Here is a 19,957-nt window from a genome sequence, read left to right as displayed (position 1 = left end):
TCAGGCTTTTGAGCGCATGGCAATAAGGCCAAGTGCTTATTTCAGGGTTCAAAAAAATATAAGACAGGGTCTTATTTTCGGGGAAACACAGTATTATTTACTGCACTTTTAAAGAATCAGCTTCTTTAAATTGTTTTCAATTTGCACGTGTCTGTCTAAAAAAGGAAAAAAGATTCAGAACTATTGTCAGAATATTCTTTAAGATGAAATCTGTTTTCCAAACTTTTAGGGTATGTCACAGGCAAAAAGAAAGGTATGATACTTGCATTATGCTACTCTTCAAATTAATATCTCACTTTATTTGAATGTGCTATTAAAAAGTCTTGGGTGAGAAATCAGTCTTTGTGCTTGGCTTGGCTTTGTGACTGTCCCATCATTAAAAAATTGATTTTCACATGTTATTCACTGTTTTCTGTTCATATCATCTTATCTGTACTGATGCTCCGTCTTGTATTTGATTTCACTGCAAAATTGATAATTCTGTATTACCTAAATATAATCAATACAGAATATACAAATTGATTAGCAGTTTATATTAGCTTTAAATTATTTCTATAACATATAAAGATAATTTGATTTAAATAAATATTTATTTCATTTTTTATAGAAAAGGTATTTAACATCAGGTGAAGTTGACCCATATACTCAGGGACTTTCTCTTCCTATTTGCGACAGAAGATCAGCTAAGGTAAGTTCTTAGGAATTTAAACAATTTGCAGAACTGTTGTGATTTGCAAATATATATTTTGATATATTTTAACTTGTAAATTAGAAAATAAAAAGTTTAACAGTCAAAACTAACGTTGCAATGAGTGGTGTAAAGTAAGATTTAAGTTCAAATTCTTTTGGTGCCATTTTTTAAAAAACTAGTCTACGTATTATTTCACCAACTTCCAATTTCAAAATAATTTCCCCATGTGTTTGGATAGCTAATTACAGTATTGTATTCCTGTTGGTATGTATAAATGATCGAATAGTCAAGTTTCAGGAAAAATGTTCAGAGTACTACCTTCTGATTTTATATTGTTAACACTAAAAAAAATAGCAGCTTTGTACTTTCAAAAATGAATATCAAATTATGATTTCCTTGTTCAGGTGAAATTTTGTTTTGCTTTGACAAAATGCATTTTGCATTATAGTGATCCCCTAGAATATGAAATTCTAAATACCGTATTTTCTGGTGTATAAGACGACTGGGCGTATAAGACGACCCCCAAATTTTCCTGTTAAAATATAGGGTTTGGGCTATACTCGCCGTATAAGACTACCCCTCTTCCAACGCACACCAAATAAAAATTAAAAAAACATCAACTGGCTCACCCACAATGTAAAAGCAGCTGTGCTAGACCCAAAATGGCCCCTGAAACAAGCAGGAACCTCACACAGCCACAAAAAGCCCCAAAAAACAACTTTCACGCTTTACACACACACACACACACAACACAACGCAACGCAACGCAACACAACACAACACAACACAACACAACACAACTGGCTCATCCACAATGTAAAAGTAGCTGTGCTAGACCCAAAATGGCCCCTGCAACAAGCAGGAACTTCACACAGCCACAAAAAGCCCAAAAACCCAACTTTCACACTTTACACACACAAAATTCCACATACAGCTTTGTGAGATTTTGTGTGTTTGTGTAGTTAGAGTGAAACACTACAGAAACACACTAAATCTCAGAAAGCTGCACAAATATTATTTTATTTTATTTTATTTTTATTTTTATTTTTATATGAAAGCTAAATTTAAAACTTCCTAAACTTTAAATGACTAGGTCTAAAAAAGAACAACTAAAAAAACCCCCAATTAACTATTTTTTTTTTTTAAGATCCCAAAGGGGAAAAAAACTTACCCAATAGAACAGGGGTCTCCAACCTTGGCAACTTTAAGACTTGTAGACTTCAACTCCCAAAATTCCTCAGCCAGCTTTGTTTTGCTGGCTGAGGAATTCTGGGAGTTGAAGTCCACAACTCCCTGCCTGCTTGGTTGCAGGCAGGGAGTTGCTTGCTGATGGAATGGATTCAGGCAAGCGAAGCAAGGCAAGCAGCTAAGGCAGTGGTTCTCAACCTTCCTAATGCCGCGACCCTTTAATACAGTTCCTCATGTTGTGGTGACCCCCAACGATAAAGTTATTCCTAAAACCATCAAAAATATGTGTTTTCCGATGGTCTTAGGCCAGGGGTCCCCAACCTTTTGGACCTCAGGGACCACCAACTTCATAATTTTAAATTTCGCAGACCACTAATACGAATCCAGTGCCCCGCTTGCTGAAGCATCTAGACTCCCAGTACGGGATGGGGTCCTTCAGGCACTCTCCATCCTCTCTTTCTCTCTCTCTCTGTCTCCCACTCTTTCTCTCTCATTCTCTCTTTCTCTCTCTCTCATTTTCGCTTTCTCTCTCTCTCTCCCTCTTTCTTTCTCTCCCACTCTTTCTCATTCTCTCTTTCTCTCTCCCCCCTCTCTCATTCTCTTTCTCTCTCCCCCCTTTCTCATTCTTTCTTTCCCCCACTCTTTCTCTTTCTCTCCCCTCTTTCTCATTCTCTTTCTCTCTCTCTCCCACTCTTTCTCTCTCATTCTCTTTCTCCCCCCTTTTTCTCTCTCTCTTTCTCCCACTCTTTCTCTCTCTCTCCCCCCACTCTCTCTCATTCTCTCTTTCTCTCTGTCCCCCTTTCTCTCTCCCCCCCACTCTTTCTCTTTCTCCCTCCCCCTCTTTCTCTTTCTCTCTCCCCCACTCTTTCTCTCTCATTCTCTTTCTCTCTCCCCCTCTTTCTCTCTCTCTCCCCACTCTCTCCCTCTCATTCTGATTCTCTTTCATTTTCTCTCCCTCTCTCTCATTCTCTCTGATTCTTTGGTTCTCTTTGATTCTGTCTCCTTCTCTGTCTCTCATTCTCTCTCTCTCACTCTCTCTGATTCTCTCTGTCTCTTTCTCTCATTCTCTTTCATTCTGTCTTTCTCTCTCTTTCATTCTTTGTCTCTTTCTCTCTGTCTCATTCTGATTCTCTCTCTCATTCTCTCTTTCATTCTTTGTCTCTTTCTCTCTCTGTCTCATTCTGATTCTCTCTCTTTCTCTCTCATTCTCTCTCTCTCTCATCTCATGGGCCAGCCAGTGTCTTGGGGCTGAGAGGAAGTCAAGCATCTCCCTGAGAGACTGAGGGCCGGAAGAAGTGTGGGAGCGAAGCACTACTTGAACTTGTGCGGCATGAGCATTCGCCTTGGTATATTTGCGCCAGCTGATGGCCAAGGCAGCCCTCATCTGTCTGCTGAAAGTGCAGCATCAGGATTCTGCCTTGGTATATTTGCGGCGCAAGGCAGCCTTTGTTTCCTGCTGCTTGGGACTCAGAGCGGTAAATAGCGTCTGATCCGGAGAGCAGCTGGATTTTGCTCTCTAATCCGGATGCCAGATCGGCCCCCTGCAAACTCTCATCTCTCGAGGAGCGCTCCCTGAAGCGGGGCTGGAAACTTTGGTTGGACTGCTTGAGAGAGGAGAGCTTGCAGGGGGGCGATCTGGTGTCTGCAATGGAGAGCGGCATCCGCCTTTTTCTCTCCGCTGTAAGAGCGGCAGCCCTCATCTCCTAATGCTTGGGACTCGGAGTGGTAAATGGTGACTGGTCCGGGGAGCAGCTGGATTTTGCTCTCCATTGCGGATGCCAGATCAGCCCCCTGCAAACTCTCGTCTCTCGAGGAGCGCTCTCTGAAGCAGGGCTGGAAACTTTGGTTGGACTGCTTGAGAGAGGAGAGCTTGCAGGGGGGCGATCTGGTGTCTGCAATGGAGAGCGGCATCCGGCTTTTTCTCTCCGCTGTAAGAGCGCTGTAAGAGCGGCAGCCCTCATCTCCTAATGCTTGGGACTGCAAAATCCAGCTGCTCCCCGGACCAGTCACCATTTACCGCTCCAAGTCCCAAACATTAGGAGATGAGGGCTGCCGCTCTTACAGCGCTCTTATAGCGGAGAGAAAAAGCCAGATTTTGCTCTCCATTGCAGACACCAGATCGCCCCCCTGCAAGCTCTCCTCTCTCAAGCAGTCCAACCAAAGTTTCCAGCCCCGCTTCAGGGAGCGCTCCTCGAGAGACGAGATCTTGCAGGGGGCTGATCTGGCATCCGCAATGGAGAGCAAAATCCAGCTGCTCCCCGGACCAGTCACCATTTACCACTCCGAGTCCCAAGCATTAAGAGATGAGGGCTGCCGCTCTTACAGCGCTCTTATAGCGGAGAGAAAAAGCCGGATTTTGCTCTCCATTGCAGACACCAGATCGCCCCCCTGCAAGCTCTCCTCTCTCAAGCAGTCCAACCAAAGTTTCCAGCCCCGCTTCAGGGAGCGCTCCTCAAGAGACGAGAGTTTGCAGGGGGCTGATTTGGCATCCGGATTAGAGAGCAAAATCCAGCAGCTCTCCGGATCAGACGCCATTTACCACTCCCAGGCAGCAGGAAACAAAGGCTGCCTTGCGCCACTCCTGACACAAATATACCAAGGCGGAATGCTGCTGCCGTACAAATGAAAGTAGTGCTTCACTCCCACAGCTTCCAGCCCTCGCAAACGCCGCTTCTTCCCGCTTCTGCCGCCCCCTCCCCCACCGCCACAACAGCACCATTCATTCCGGATGGCGAGGGCTGCGCTCGTTTTTCTGTATTGCACCACCTGCAAAACCCCTGTGAAAGGGTTGTTTGACCCCCAACCACTGAGCTAAGGTAAGCAAGCTAGAGGGGGAAAAGTTTTTCCCTTCTCCATGGCTCTGGCGATCCCAGCTGAATTGCCTGATTAGCAGGCAAAGCTGGGATCGTCAGAGCTGGGATCGCCAGAGCCATTTAAGGCTCGTCAGAGCCTTTCGGGCTGGTCTGCCTGGTTACAGGAGAACGACACCCGGCGTATAAGACGACCCCCGACTTTTGAGAAGATTTTCATGTGTTAAAAAGTCGTCTTATACGCCAGAAAATACGGTAAACCTCAGAACCTTGATTTAATTACATGTGGAGTCTCCGTGTTTTTATATGCTAACAGATCATCCATATAAAATTGAAATCTGAGCTTTTTTGCGATCTTGCTTCATATATAGAAAAATCATGTCCCTATGGTTTAAAACCTTTTGTTGCTTCTGTGCAATTTCTGATATTTGTTCTAGGACAGGTTAAGACTTGAAAGAAACAAGGAATACAATCAGTATCTCAGGGAAAAGGAAGAATGGAATGAAAGGTTAAGAAGAGTAGGGAAGAAACAAATAGAGGTAAAAGATGGATTCTTTTGCAATCATACTAGAAACAATGGAATGATACCAATGATTAAGCTGCAAGAAAGATTAATTGGGGATTGATAATCTTTTTTTCTATTCCTTTATATAAATCCATTAGCTTATAATTATAGACTTCTGTGTACTTATGAGACAATGGTGGACTAAAATAGGTTGAGGCAATATAATATTGGCTGGTGTTTTTCTAGATTTTTATCAGAAAATGTTTATATGACATCATATAAACCCGCTCTTTTTAACCTCTTTTACTTTTGCTTGCCATTTGTAAATATGTGAATGAGAGGGAAAAGTAATGATAATATTTTTGGCATATCTTTTCTTTGTATTTAGTTTAAAAATACCTAGACTACCTATCACCTCATATATATATATATATATATATATACAAATAAAATGGCATATCAACTGTCTCAAAATTATACAATATTCCCCATAAAAGTGGACCGGGGGCGGGGGGGAACATGAAATATAAAGCCATTTCAACCAGGTACCAGATTAAATTTATGAAAGGTTAAATGGCTAGAAAAATATAAAAAGTTTAAGTTGATGCCCAAACAAATACAGGGGGCTAATCTGAGCTTTGTTGACAGAATATTTTAAAAATTATGGCATTACCAAACGTAAGACTTCTTCCACTTTGTATCTTGCATTGCATGTCTTATACTGAAAGCAGTTCATTGTGGTTATTTAACGTGCCATTACATTTCCTCTTGCTTTTTGAGTGTTTGTGAAAATGGCTAATTAAAATTAAAATGTGACTTAAAATTGAAACAAATAAAACCAATATAATTTTATTGTATTTAGTCTTTAAATATTTGTCTTGTATTAACAGCATGACACAGATATCCATAAGCAAAATTTTGCTGTTAGCAGAATCCAATCAGAATTATATGCTCCAAATGTGTCTTTTCAAAAAGATGAAGAATCCAGCAAAAAAGATGCTTATACATCTACAGATACCTATGATGGGTTATCAAATATAAGATTATTGTTAGACCAACAACATAAACAAGATATTGAACCTGGTTTTGGGGATTCATTACTGAATAAAACACTTGATGAAAAACTGAACATTTCCAGTCGAAAGCAAGGAAAGCCGGATGGCAAACCGGATAACTGTTCCCAAAGACATCACAAGTATGAGGATCATGATCCTGAAATAAATGATGAAATGGATCCCAGGTTTCGATATGAAAGTGACTATGACAAAAAACCATTGCGGGTCTTTCATGCTGAAAGGTAAATTTACTTTTCTTATTAGTATACTTTGAGGTGAATGATGGTAAGCCTCTTTGTCCCTGAGTTCAGCTGTCCCATATTAGCCCTTCCTATCCTAGATAATTATCTTAAAGCTAGCAATTCTTCTATACCACTGTACTTCAGCTACCTTGTTTCGTATTCAGAACATTATTGTATCATACTTATTCCATATTCATAATGTTGAGTACAGTTTCTAGAAACTTAGAAGGAAATTTATACATATATATTTAATGTAATATGAACAAACACCAATCTTGAATGTGTGCTCCTGAGATTATTTCACTCTGATACCTAGAATTTTTTCCAAAATCTAAGGATCATAAAATCAGAATATTAAATATCAATATTTATAAGAGCATTAGAATGCCTTAAAGTCAGTATTTACATGAGTCTCCAAATTGCATGTTGCCTTCTCACAGTGCCTCTTGGCAATGTTTCTTGCGATGCTTCTGAGGCCTTCAAAAGTATTGTGATTAACTAACAGCCATAACTTCAGGGACCAGGAGTAAGTACCATTTGTTCAGTGCTGTTGTAACTGCAAATGGTTGCTGAATAAATCATTGAGGACTAGCTGTATTACAATTCATTTCCTGTAGAAGAATGATTGGATGATGTGTGTGCCCCTGAGACTAGCACAATTTTAATCAGCATTTGTTTTGACACTTTTGCAACTTTGTCAGTTATACCTTTAAATAATATTTTGGATACTTTAGGATTTACCATTAAATCCTATTCTAAGTTGGCTTAAACTTTCTATATTTTAAAAAAATGATTCAGTGGCCAATTTTTCATCTTTCATTTCAGAAGTCAAGGATATTCTCCTATCGAGCACGTACAGACTGCTGTTGATAGAGTTCCATATGCCACAGGACTAATACTTGGTATGTTTTGAAAAACTGGGATACTGAAATATTTTGATATTGCATGTAATTATTATTCAGTTGTTTCATTATCCTTAACTCCTAATTAAACCAAGGACCTAATTAGGATTGATGACTGGGAAAAGGTCCTCTGGAGCAACCTCCTCAGGCATTCTAGCCAGCAGCTGCGATTCAGGAGATGTGGAGGCCATTGTCAAGGAGATAGATAGTTGGTATCCCAGCAGCAGCTTCAGCTTGTCAAAACAGCCCAATTTCATGCACATATTCCCCAGTCTAGTTATTGCAAAAAAAATTTTTTCCTGATCCTGGCATCACAATAGCTGTAGGATCTAAAACTCAACTTACCAGATTTTTGATAAGCCCATCTTTATCATTGTGCAGCCATGTCTCAATTATACACACATGAGGTTCACAACCTTTATCGATTTATGAGCAGACAGAGTATTATTGCACATAGACCTGGCATTTATCAACAGCAGTTAGAGACCAGTCACTTGACTCGGGGTGGAGCAACTGACTTAGGAGGAGGGAACTGTACTTATATGCAAGTGAGATGGAGTGCTATATAAATTCAGTAAACTGAATGTGACCATACCAGTTTATAATGGTAGTTCTGGCAATCCCAGTTGGCATTGTTAGGCAAATCCCACACAATCAGTGTCCTCATCGCCATTTGTGATCTTCTGCCTTTGCTTCTGACAAGCAAAATCAATAAGATGGTAGTGAATGTCATAAATGGTGAGAATATGACTTTGGGACGCTACAATATCATCATTTCAAGCTGGTTGCCAAGAGCCCGAATTTTGTGACTGTGGGGACTTTGTGATGGCTGCAACTATGAGGACTCGTTCCCCTTGTTTAGCATAGTTAGAATACTTGCTGGACCTTAAATGAGAATACACATATTTCAAATACACGAGTCCAGCTGCTGTTTTCTGCATTTCATCTCTGATGTCAATGTCAACAGCAACTCTTTCTCCTCAAGGAGCTGTCCGTGTTGGGAGCACCATCCACATAGATACCTCCCACTGCTAATGTAGCCTCTATGTAGCAGATGTATGGCAAATTGTTGCTTATTTCTGAAATATTTTCAGATTTCACCAGTCCAAAATTTCTTGCATTTCACTGTCCAGTTCACTGTTTTCCTCATTCTCAGATCTTCTAACTTGTCCTTATTCAAACAGTAATTTTCTCACTTTTATTTCCTCACGCTTCCAATATTTTCCAACATTCTCTCTTTAACTGTATTCAAGAAAACCTCTATACTGATGGACGAATTTAAAATATTAGATACTTTAAAAATATTACAATATATAATCTTGTTTCTTCTACTTTCTCATTCTCCCAAAAAATAATATGAGGTACTTTAGATAAAGCTGATCAAACATTGCATTATTCTGCACTACTTTTATTGGTTGATGCATTTGAAATTTAAAAAAAAAATCAATCCTGCAGGCTGGCATACAGGGGATTGGATTTCCTGAATTTTTTCTTGTTTGACTTTAGAGATCAGATATGTAGATACGACTCCTAGTTAAGTAAGATCTAATTGCTGTACTATTATTTTTCTGAAAATTGTTATTACTGATTTTTCAGTCTTATGAATGGTTCACTAAAAATGGCAGAGAGTGCCACTTAATTATTAATTCCAGTGGGAGTTCAGAACCATTTTATTGTTTGTTATCTAGTGCATAAGCTGTAATTCAGTTTTTGGATGTAAATAATATTTCTTATTATGGTTACAATATTAATGGAGCTATGTAAGTAGGAATAAATATGGCATAGTTTTGGCTAAAGAGAAAGATATTTGCTTCTGTGTTTATTTCCTTTTTAGGAAGTCAAGACAGAGACTTTGTTCAGAAAAGAAAAGAACAATACAGGCAAGAATTAATAGAGCAAATGGCTGAGCAGCAAAGAAATAAGAGACGGTAATAGAAGACTGATGGTTAAAAATTATTTCATGACTGATTAGTAATAACACTTTTATTTTTACAGGTATATTGCAATTAGTTTGAATAGTGCAATATCAGATTTGGTGCAAATTATAAATTGATCATCTTAAGGCAATCCAGAATTCAGTTAGTGCAAGGCTAATGTGAATTTGGGGCAAATGCATGCACAGTTGCCATTGGGGGTTTAGATGCTAAACATTTTGTGGGGGAAATGAAGGAAAGGAAGGTTCCGCTCAAGGAAAGCTCAGAAAAAAAGAGGTTAATTTTGTAAAACTACAACAGAATATACAAGATAAGCACATATATTTTGTAGATGGGTTTTCCCTCTTTTACTGTTATACTGTATAGTACTTCATTAACAAACACATAAAATCTTATATTTAAACATTTTAATTGCCTATTTCTATTGAGCTGAAACCAATTAATCATAGATAGATAACTTCAAATAGTGTGAATTCAAATACAGTAATGTGATCATTATTGTTACATAGGATTCATCTGTGTTCTTACATAAAATTATATATATACATGATAATTGTATAACTTCTTTTTCTGTCAGAATAGTATTTTAATCTTTGAATTGCATATTGGAAAAAATATTCTCTATAAAGTATATACATAACTACAGTATGTAGCTTTTAAAGCAACACTTTTGTAGATAATATAGTTGGATGAGTTTTCACAAATCTGATTGTAACAGCTTTGGATATACACAGGAATTATAGGAATTTTAAATTTTTGCAGTATTTTGAAAATAATTTTCATAAGTATGAAACAGGGTCTAATGCAAAATACAAGAACCATATTTTTCACTCCATCAGACACACTTTTTTGTCCCCCAAAAGTGGGTGGAAATGTCTGTGCATCTTATGGAGTGAATATTATGTCACAGACTGGGCCACAGGGGCAGGGGGGAGGGGGTTGGTGCAGCGGCGACAGGCAGGAATGTCAAATTGCCTGTTGCTGCCACCTATCACTGCCACCTATCGCCACCGCTGCCTATTGGTGGTTGGATCAGCCTCCCGGAATATCACCACCGATCAGCTGTTCCAGGTGGTGGCGATTCCTGCCTCCTGGAACAGACAGCTGATTGGTAGTGTTCCGGGAGGTCGATCCAACTGCCGATAGGCGGCAGCGAGTGGCGGTGGCAATAGGTAACGGTGGCGGCGAGCATTGATGGCGAGCGGCATCGATAGATGGCAACGATAGGTTGCGGCAACAACTGAATAGACCCAGATCCCAGGAGAAAAAATCCATTGTGGGGACAACCTGACCTACGGGAAATTTCTTCCATAGCTTCAAGAGCTTTTGGCTGAAACATTATAGTTTTTCCTGCCTGAGCAGGGGGTTGGATTAGAAGATCTCCAAGGTCCCTTCCAACTCTGTTATTCTGCTATTCTTCCTCCCTCCCTCCCTTTTCTCCCTCCCTCCCTCCCTCCCTCCCTCCCTCCCTCCCTTCCTTCCCTCTCTCCCTCCCTCCCTTCCTCCCTCCCGTCCTTCTCCAACATGAGTTGTTGTTTTTTTTAAAAAAAAATGGGAGAAGCATTTGTCTGAAATGCTATAGGGTTTCCTGCCTGAGCAGAGGGTTGGACTAGAAGACCTCCAAGATCCCTTCCAGCTCTGTTATTCTGTATAACAGCATGTTACAAGAGGCAACCGAAGATAAGTCTTAAAAGGTTTAGACAAATCCATGCAAGATTTTTGTGGCCAAAACAAAACAATTTTTTGTTTTCTTGTTTTCCTCCCCAAAAGCTAATTGCATCTTATAGTCCGGAGCATCTTACGGAGGAAAAAATATGGTATTCATGTGCTGGTTTGTGTAACTTTGTTTTATAACAAAAAGAAATTTGACTCAATATTTTGTTCTACATTTTATAAGAATGTTGTTTTAAATTGGTCAAAATTTATAGTAAAATGCTGTATGCTTTTTTAAAAAGCTACAGTAGTTTTGGGTTGAGATGAAGGAAATGTCTAAAATACAAGCCTAATGATTAAAAACTTTTGTGGTAAGTTTTGGACATTCTTGAGTCTTTCCTTCCTTTGAGATCTGTCTGCTGACATCTTTTGGAAAATGTTGATCTTTTTAATTCCTTTTTATTAGTTCTAACAGAAGTATCTGATTTCTGAATTGAGGGATTTAGTTTATATGATGGATCTATGGCTCGCTATGGATCATTAGGAGGAACCTGTTGGCCTTTGTCGTATCAGAGCACTGATTACAATGGGTTGAGCAGATGAAGTTTTATAGCTTTCCCAATGGGGTTGGTTGTTCAGCTTGAATCTGAAAGATCTGGATTATTATGCTGAATTACCTTAGATAAATAAAATATCTCAAGATAATATGTGTCTTAATCCTCAGTGAAAGTGGGTTTCTCCCTTTTTATTTTAATAGTGAAAAGGAACTTGAACTCTCTGTTGCTGCATCAGGAGTTGTAGATCCTGAGAAAAAGGTGAGTTAATTATTCAATTCTTTTCCAACCCCAAAGTGTAATGTTGCCACCACCATGCTATGTTACGGATATGGTGTACCTTTGGTGACACACATGTTGTTTTTGCAGCATACATACGTTTTGGAATTATGGCCAAAAGGTTCAACCTTTGTTTCATCAGACCATAACACATGTTTTTTGATTTCATGTAGCTTTGTAAATGTAGTCAGGGTTGGATGTTTTTCTTTGTAAGAAAAGATTTTGTTCTTGCCACCCTAACCCTCAGCCCAGACATGTGAAGACTACAGGAGATTGTTGTCACATGTAGTCACAATCAATACTTGCCAAAATTTCCTGCAGCTCCTTTAATGTTGCTGTAGATCTCTTGGCAGCCTCTCAGACCAGTTTTCTTCTTGTTCATTCATCAGTTTTGGAGGTACATCCAGTTCTTGTAATATGACTGTTGTGCCATATTTTCTCCACCCGTTGATGACCGTCTTCACTGTGTTCCATGGTATAATCAATGCTTGGAAATTTTTTTATACCCTTCTCTGACCAACACCATCCAACAATGAGATCCATTAGATGCTTTGTAGCACTTTGCAGACCATGAATTTTGCTGTAAGAAGCAACTGGGTAAATACCAGAAAAATCCAATTAGGACAACTGAACTTTATATGGGTTTGATCAGAGTCACTTTAATTGATGGCAGGTATATACTGACCACTGCTTAATATCAGTTTGTGATTGATTAATTTTGAACACAGCCATATCCCTACTTATAAGAGGATGTACATACTTATGCAATCACATTATTGTAAGATTTTTATTTTTCTCCCTAAAATATTTCAGGTTTTTTTCTATTGAATTGTACAGCTTATAGGTTATATTAAAGGTGGAAAAAATTCTGAAGTGATTTACTTTGGTCTGATGTTTTTACTTCTCAAATACCTGGCATTTTAACAGATGTGTAAACTTTTTATTTTCACTGTACACAGTGGACTAAAGATTGCTTATCTCTGTTATGTCCAGACTTGATCACTGTATTAGATAATATCTTTTTAGAAAACCTGAAGATGGTGAAAGCTATTTGTACAGCTAAATTTATTATCTCATTTTTGTGAAATATAACAGCTATTTATGCTGAATTACCACTTGGAACTGATTTGCTGGTCTTTTTACTTCCTTTGATTGGTTTAAGTTAATAGAGGATAAATATCTCCAGTATTCTTTGAATCACTCCTGTAGTGAAATAGATCTTCTAATCTCACTATTGTTTTCTGTTTTGGTGTAACAGTACAATTTTGTTGGTAATGCTGCAGTTGTTAAAATCTTGATTTGAAAAAAAAAAGATTGATATAAAGATGTAAGCAGACAAAGAAGTTGCAAAAGATGTAAGTGCCCAATACATTGTGGATGAAGAAACAATAATTAAAGTTAGTGAGGTGTTGATTATTCGTTCATTTGAAGGTGAAATTAGAATCAATGAGATGATAATTAGATGTGACAGTGGGGGGGGGGGTCCTGTCTTATTTAAAAAACAACTCTGGGTATTCACTATTAAAGTCTAATTTTTACAAATTAAGGACGTGGCAATATGTCATGGCTCAAACAAAGAACATGTCTGAAGATATCTGAAAAATATTTATTGGTACTCACCAGCCTGGAAAAGGTTACAAAACAATTTCCAAAGAGTTTGCATTCTACAAGTCTGCAGTCAGACTGAGTGTGTATAAATGGAAGCAATTCAATGCTATTCTTACCTTTCTCAGAAACGGTTGAGTAACCAAAATAACTCCAAGAGCAAGGTGCATAATACTCTGCAAAATATATAGCTTTGGATCAATTTCCTCAAATAAGTGAGTCATTTGTTTCGTTGGCTGCTCTTTATAGTTTTAGGACGTGTTCAGAACAATTATGTTTTAGGTCATATTTATGCAGAAATATTGAACATTCAAAAGGTCTCACAAATCTACAGTCATCACTGTATGTAAATTGTGGTATTTTTGATATTTGTTTCTGTTCCCCCATCCCATCCAATCCATGACCTTAATAGAATGTCTGCTATAAGCTTGTTGCTGGGTAGAATATTATATATAAATGTCTTAAATTCTTACTAGATAGTGCTCTGTTACATCATTAATAGTGTCATTATGTAATGGAATCTATTTTTTTAAAGAAAGAATACGCTGTATTGCCTTATCAAAAATAGCTATAATCTTCAGGTATCTTAATTTGATGATTATTGGCAAATAAATTATTGAATTGTGGGTCAGGATAATCTGGAAATACCTCTGTTCTCAGTGATATGTATCCACAAGAGATACATATCTCTGTCTTGGTACATAGGATACAATATAGTTACCTTGGAAAATGTATGGTGGGACAATCTGTATCTCAAAATAAGCTATAACAGAAGAACAAATGAATGTAGGTATAGCTAATATCTTAAGGGAAAAAACTGTATTTACAATGAATTAGTTGGCTGAAAACTGATAATTTTCATAATTTAATCTCTTGAGAATACTATCTACTTGCGTATTTTCTTAATTTCAAAATATGAATTGGTTAAAGAAACAGTACTTAAGAAAATTGAAATAATTTTTTTAATTTATTTCTCAACTGAGATTTAGAGAATTGCCATTGTTTTAATATTATACATGGTTATAGTCCAGTGAAATAAGGAGACCATAACATAGAGAAAGCACTAGTTAATTGAAGAGTTTGAAAGTACCAATGTATTTATGTTTGTCTTTTAAGCTATCCCATTCTGTCTCCTCAATTCTAAGTCCAACTTTCGAACTCTTAGTATACATGTCTAACTCAGAAATAAATCTGACTAAATGCAGCAGAACTCACTCCAGATAATACGTTAGATAAGATTGTATTCTGAATTGGCAAAATGGGAAACCAAGGGTGCTTTTCAAAATGTTCTTTAATTCTAACCAAAATTGAAACCAACTACACAACCTTATAAATGTGTAACAACTTGAGGGTAATAATTTGTATGTGATCTAGTTCTGTAGTTGTGTACTAACATTATTGTATATATACTGTATATTGTACATGCATTATTGTATACAGCCTAACCTTTCTTTCATTGTACATTTTGTACATTCTTTTGAAGTGTATTTTTAAAGCCTAGCATCCAGTCCTTTTTTGCTGTACTCTGTTCCTTACAAACACCTAATGCTGTTCAAAACAAGTATTTTGCAACCTGGTATTGTGCATTGGAAGCCTAGGTCCTCCAGACTGAGCACAGATAATGGACTTGTGCCCATTATTGTGACACCCTTATGTTTTCAGGAGAAAAGGAAAAGCCTTTTTTTTTTGGCTTATGCCTATATTTTTAGTTGAAAGGAGGAGTAGAAGATGTTGGCAAATGCGGAATAATTCTGTATCATGCAGGATTACCTTGATTGGATAAGCAGATGTGGTAGAGGCACCTTTTACCTTTGGTTTTGCATATCTTGTTGTGACATGCTTTCTTTCACTAAAAAGAAAATGCAATATTGAGTACTTACTATGAAAGCTCCTTTTGGTTTGTTCTGGTGGAGGTATTTTAATCACGTTCTAGTCAGATTAGCTGACTTCACAATATATGCCAACAATGTTCCATTGCTTAGTTTAGTTTAGTTTTGTTTTTACACAAGCTAATATACTACACAGGTTGCATTTTATTATGTTATTTTATTTGTCTGAAGCTGCCCACCAAGGAGGAGGAGTCATGTAACATAGAATATTGTATTGAAAGTTATACATGATACTTTCTCTCTGAGTAGTATGATGACATTACTTTATGGTGGCTGCAAGTAAAATGAAACTTCATGGTTAGTGTCCAATATTCCCTCCAACCTGAGTGTTCCTAAACCTGAAACAATTTGAGTCATTTAAGAAACTAAGCAATAAATAAATCAACTTTCTTTCATAGCCCAACAGACTAAAAGAGTTGGGATTAAAGCCTGAGGAGAAAATACCACCTGAAAGGCCAAGACCAGCTTTCTATACTCCTTCTCCTGGAATTACTTCTGTATCTGCACCTCCTGTGTCACCAGTGAATGAAGATTTCCATAGAGGCTTGTCCAGTGCTCTTGGAGAAGTGTTGGCTCCCAGGTGATTTTCAGTAGTGTTCACTTTAAAATTGGATAATGATTAGAAATGGGAATGGGTTTTGTCCATAAACCTCATCTTCACATTGCTGATTTTGGGTGACTATAATTAGCTGAAGAGGTTCTTGGTTAATCCTACTTTTCCAATTCATGCAGATTGACATGATATAATTAACTAGGGTTAGAAAAAAACATCAATTTCTCAAAACATGTGGACCCTTTTTGAAGAAGTTGATTTCTGCATGCTTGACACTAGGAATGAAGCAGTGTTAAAAGGACAAAATGTCTAGGAACCTGGGCATTGAGTTAGATTTGTATATCTGAACTGGACCATTCCATTGGGGTTAATGGAATGGTCCAGTTCAGATATAGAAAAATGAATAATTGCTTCCTTTGTAGGAATTGCTTTCAAAGAAAAAAATGGGAGAAACTGGTATTCTGTGTTTCTTTTAATGTGAAGTGTGATTTGGGTAACCATTAACAGGTTTAAATTAGGGTTTCCATACGTTCATTTTATAAATCTCATGTATTTTCCATTAAATGTAATTGATTACAGATCACTTTCTTGCAGTCTTTTGTTCTAGATCAAACATTGGATTGTACTGTATTGATTCTGATTGCTTCATGCCAAAGAAATGAATGTCCCTTTTATACACATTTTCCTGGAATCTCATGCCATAAATAAATATCAGAAGTTAGATTAGAGTGGAAGTTGCTGTTTCAGATAGCACTTCAGTTTAATATCTTTTTGCAATAATAATTTATTCAATCACTAACTTTTTGAGATGAATCTTTTGTGCAATATAACAATTTTTGGATAATGATATTAATAAATGCTGTAAATTCCATTTCAATTAATCCTAAACTAAACATCCAGTGCATGTCACTTACATTTTAAGAACAGAATATACTCTTTTTCTAAAGGATACTTACATCTCCATACTTCTGAAAATTATATGGTCTAGGACATTTTTGGACGTGTATCAGATTTATGAGGATTCTCAAGAAAACGTATTCATATCAGATCAAAATATCTCCCCTTGTAATTTGAAGTAATGTGTAAACCCTTTTTTCTATAGTATTTGTTTCTATAGTATTTTGTAATTTACAGTATAAATTAAAGGAATTGTAATTTTCCTATATTCTATTAAAATTATAATTATAAAATCTATTTACTTCATCTTTCATCTGTTTTTCCAAATTCTATAATAGTTCTGGTGTATGTAACTACTCCATTCTTTCCTCCACATTTTTACTTAAATGTTTTATGTTCTATTGCCATTTTCATATGTGTTTCTTTTCTATTTTTTTACAAGTTTTTTATATATTTATTTATTTTTTACAAAAACATCAATGTGTGAACAGTGTGGCACCTGGGTGTCATATATTCGGTAGTAGAATTAATCATAGTTATTACATTCAATCAACTTACATATTTCTAATAATGATACACATTTATATTAAGTTGCAATCTGTCATTATTCAATTATTCCATGTTTTCTCTTGTTATTTTATTTTATTATATAAAAGTGTATACACTTATATTCTCCCTTCTCTTATTTCTATCACTTATTCTAACTTAATCATGTCACCCTTTATTAAAAGGGCTATTATTATTATTATTATTAAGCTTTATTAAGACTATTGCTTAACGCATTGTAAGCTGCCCTGAGTCTCCGGAGAAGGGCGGCATATAAATCAAATTAAAAAAAACCAAAACGTTTTCTTTCTATCCTACCTAACTTCTACTCATGTCACCTACCTAAAAAGAAAAGAGAGAGAAAAGGAAAAGCAAATAGAACAACAACTTGCCCACTTCAATACTTTAATTGCTATGCTTTTTTTGACTTGCCTCCCAGATTCCTCTCTTGGATCGCTGTCTGCATCTCCTTCTTGACTATTCAATCTAGGTATTTCTCCCACCTCTTCCACTGCCTAGTTTCCAAAATTTCTGCCCAGGCCCCTATCTTCCTATCAAACATATCTTCCAACTCTCTTAATATATTTCCCCCCTGATTTAATTCATCATTTACTTTTATTTTCATTGTTGTCTCCTCTTTGTCGTCTTCTTCCTTCATTTTGTCAAGTTCTTCTGTTGACTCCTCCCTTTCCTGGGCGTCTTGGTCTGTACTCATCATCCCTCGTATGGTGTTTTCCATTTTTCCACAATCTCCTTAAATCCTTTCTCCATTTGTCTTTTGTGTTTTGAAAAAGTAACGCCATCTCCTTCGAAGTTCCACTCATTTCTTCCTTATAAAGCATCTTATTTTGTTTTTTAAAATTCAACTTTTGTCCAGCAGTCCAAGAACTATTTATTCAGTCCTTACATTGCCCTTCAAGGAGTGCACTAGTTCCAGTTCTTTCTATCCCATACATAAACAATCAGTTCCATTTAGATAATCTCAGAAGTTATCAAAAGCCTCTTTGCGTCCCCTTTACAGGTTCAGACTTCTAACATAACATTCAGGGGTCCCTTTAATTAAATAGCTTCCTTATTTTCATATTTGGGTCTCCAGTAGTCATGTGGTAGTTAAAAATAATCCAATAGGTATTTTCACAATCCTTCATATAGGCCCGTGATGGTGAACCTATGGCACCCGTGCCACAGGCAGCACGTGTAGCCAAATCAGTGGGCATGCGAGCTCAGCTCTGGCATGCATGCGTGCGCCGGCCAGCTGATTTTCGGGCCTTTGGGGCCCACCAGAAGTAGGGAAACAGGTTGTTTCCTGCCTCCGGAGGGCCTCGGGATGGTGGTGGGGAAGGCCCGTTTTTCTCTCTCACCTGCCTCCAGACCCTTTCTAGGAGTCTGGGGAGGGCGAAAATGGCCTCCCCCCCCAGAGGTCCGGAGGCCGAAAATGGACCCTGGAAGTTGGCAAATGGGCTGTTTCTGGTCTCTGGAGGGCCTCTGGGGGGTGGGGAAGGCCATTTTCGCCCTCCCCAGACTCATAGAGAGGCTCTGGAGCCAGGTGAGAGAGAAAAGCAGGCCTTCTGGGCCATTGTGTGCCAGGAGCGGGGGGAGCAGGGGGGTTGCATGTGTGGGGGTGGGGCGCATAGAATTATGGGTGTGGGCACACACACACACGCACGACCTCCCCCACCTTCCCTCCTGGCACACAATGGCAAAAAGGTTAGCCATCATAGATATAGGTATTCCCAGACTTGTAATTTTTCTTTTTGTCAGCAGGTGGCACGCTCAACTTAAATTTCAGTATTGCCACTAGTCAATTGTCATTTTAGTTGTAAAACAATTATAAAAGCAGAATAAGTTTTGTAAGTAAATGATCCCAGCATTTTAAATACCTTCCCAGTACCACATCTTCCCAGTTTAAGAGTCCAATTTTTTGTATATTTCAAAATTTATTATTTTTCTCTCTTGTACCTTTAACCTCCGGTCTGGTATTTTCTCAGAATGCTTAAACACCGCTTTAACAAATAATTCTGAGCAGATAGTTCTAAATTCCGATTGACATCGTGGCAATATCAGACACAGGGAACAGGTCTCCATGTTCCCTGTGCTGACTTCTTCTTGTTTGTGGGCTCTGAGAGGAGCCAAAGAAGCCAAAAAGGGCACCCTGTGCGGTCGAGGAGAGTCGCAGCTCTCCTGTCTGACCCGGGGTTCTTTTTCCCTCTCAGCCACGGCAAGAAGAAGAGGCAGCCTAAAGATGGCTGCCACAAAGCTGGGACAACAGAGGAACAACTAAGACTGGTGCTGGAGCAAACTAGGTGAACAGTGCTGGAATGGGGGGAGAGGATTCCCTTTTGCTTTAAATTCATACGTGTTTCTTGAGGGCCTATAATATCTGCATTTTTGTTGATTAACTTCAAAAATATCTCTGATTTTGAATATGGATATTTGTTAATATTTGTTGGGAATATTTTGATTTGTTCCATGAGGTCAGTTATTTAATTTTATGGAAACATAACTGCTGCTTAATTTAGTGCTTTATCTTCTGTATTATTTCTCTTGGTAAATCAGTCTACTGCTGCATTCTATCAGCTATAGCTTCCAAGTCAACTTCAACAGCAGTCCCATTACAGGAGTCAGATCATGTAATATTGAGGTCATTGCTCCCC

The 19,957-nt window shown here is 37.9% G+C and overlaps 1 protein-coding gene across 1 annotated transcript in view; it reads left to right on the top strand.

Annotated features, from left to right (window-relative positions):
- CSPP1 (centrosome and spindle pole associated protein 1) overlaps positions 1-19,957 on the top strand; it is a 59,771-nt gene that overhangs the window by 11,404 nt on the left and 28,410 nt on the right. Inside the window, exons 5-12 of the mRNA XM_070942235.1 lie at positions 230-253; positions 608-688; positions 5,127-5,228; positions 6,085-6,491; positions 7,317-7,393; positions 9,228-9,321; positions 11,738-11,795; positions 15,706-15,887. Of these exons, the coding sequence (XP_070798336.1) occupies positions 230-253; positions 608-688; positions 5,127-5,228; positions 6,085-6,491; positions 7,317-7,393; positions 9,228-9,321; positions 11,738-11,795; positions 15,706-15,887 (1,025 nt within the window). The remainder of the gene's footprint in view (positions 1-229; positions 254-607; positions 689-5,126; positions 5,229-6,084; positions 6,492-7,316; positions 7,394-9,227; positions 9,322-11,737; positions 11,796-15,705; positions 15,888-19,957) is intronic.

This window comes from Pituophis catenifer, unplaced genomic scaffold (genome assembly GCF_029215685.1).
Source record: "Pituophis catenifer annectens isolate HBS135680 unplaced genomic scaffold, rPitCat1.0.hap2 SCAF_3, whole genome shotgun sequence".
In the NCBI taxonomy this organism is placed as follows: Eukaryota; Metazoa; Chordata; class Lepidosauria; order Squamata; family Colubridae; genus Pituophis; species Pituophis catenifer.
This window is presented reverse-complemented; position numbering and strand designations above follow the sequence as displayed.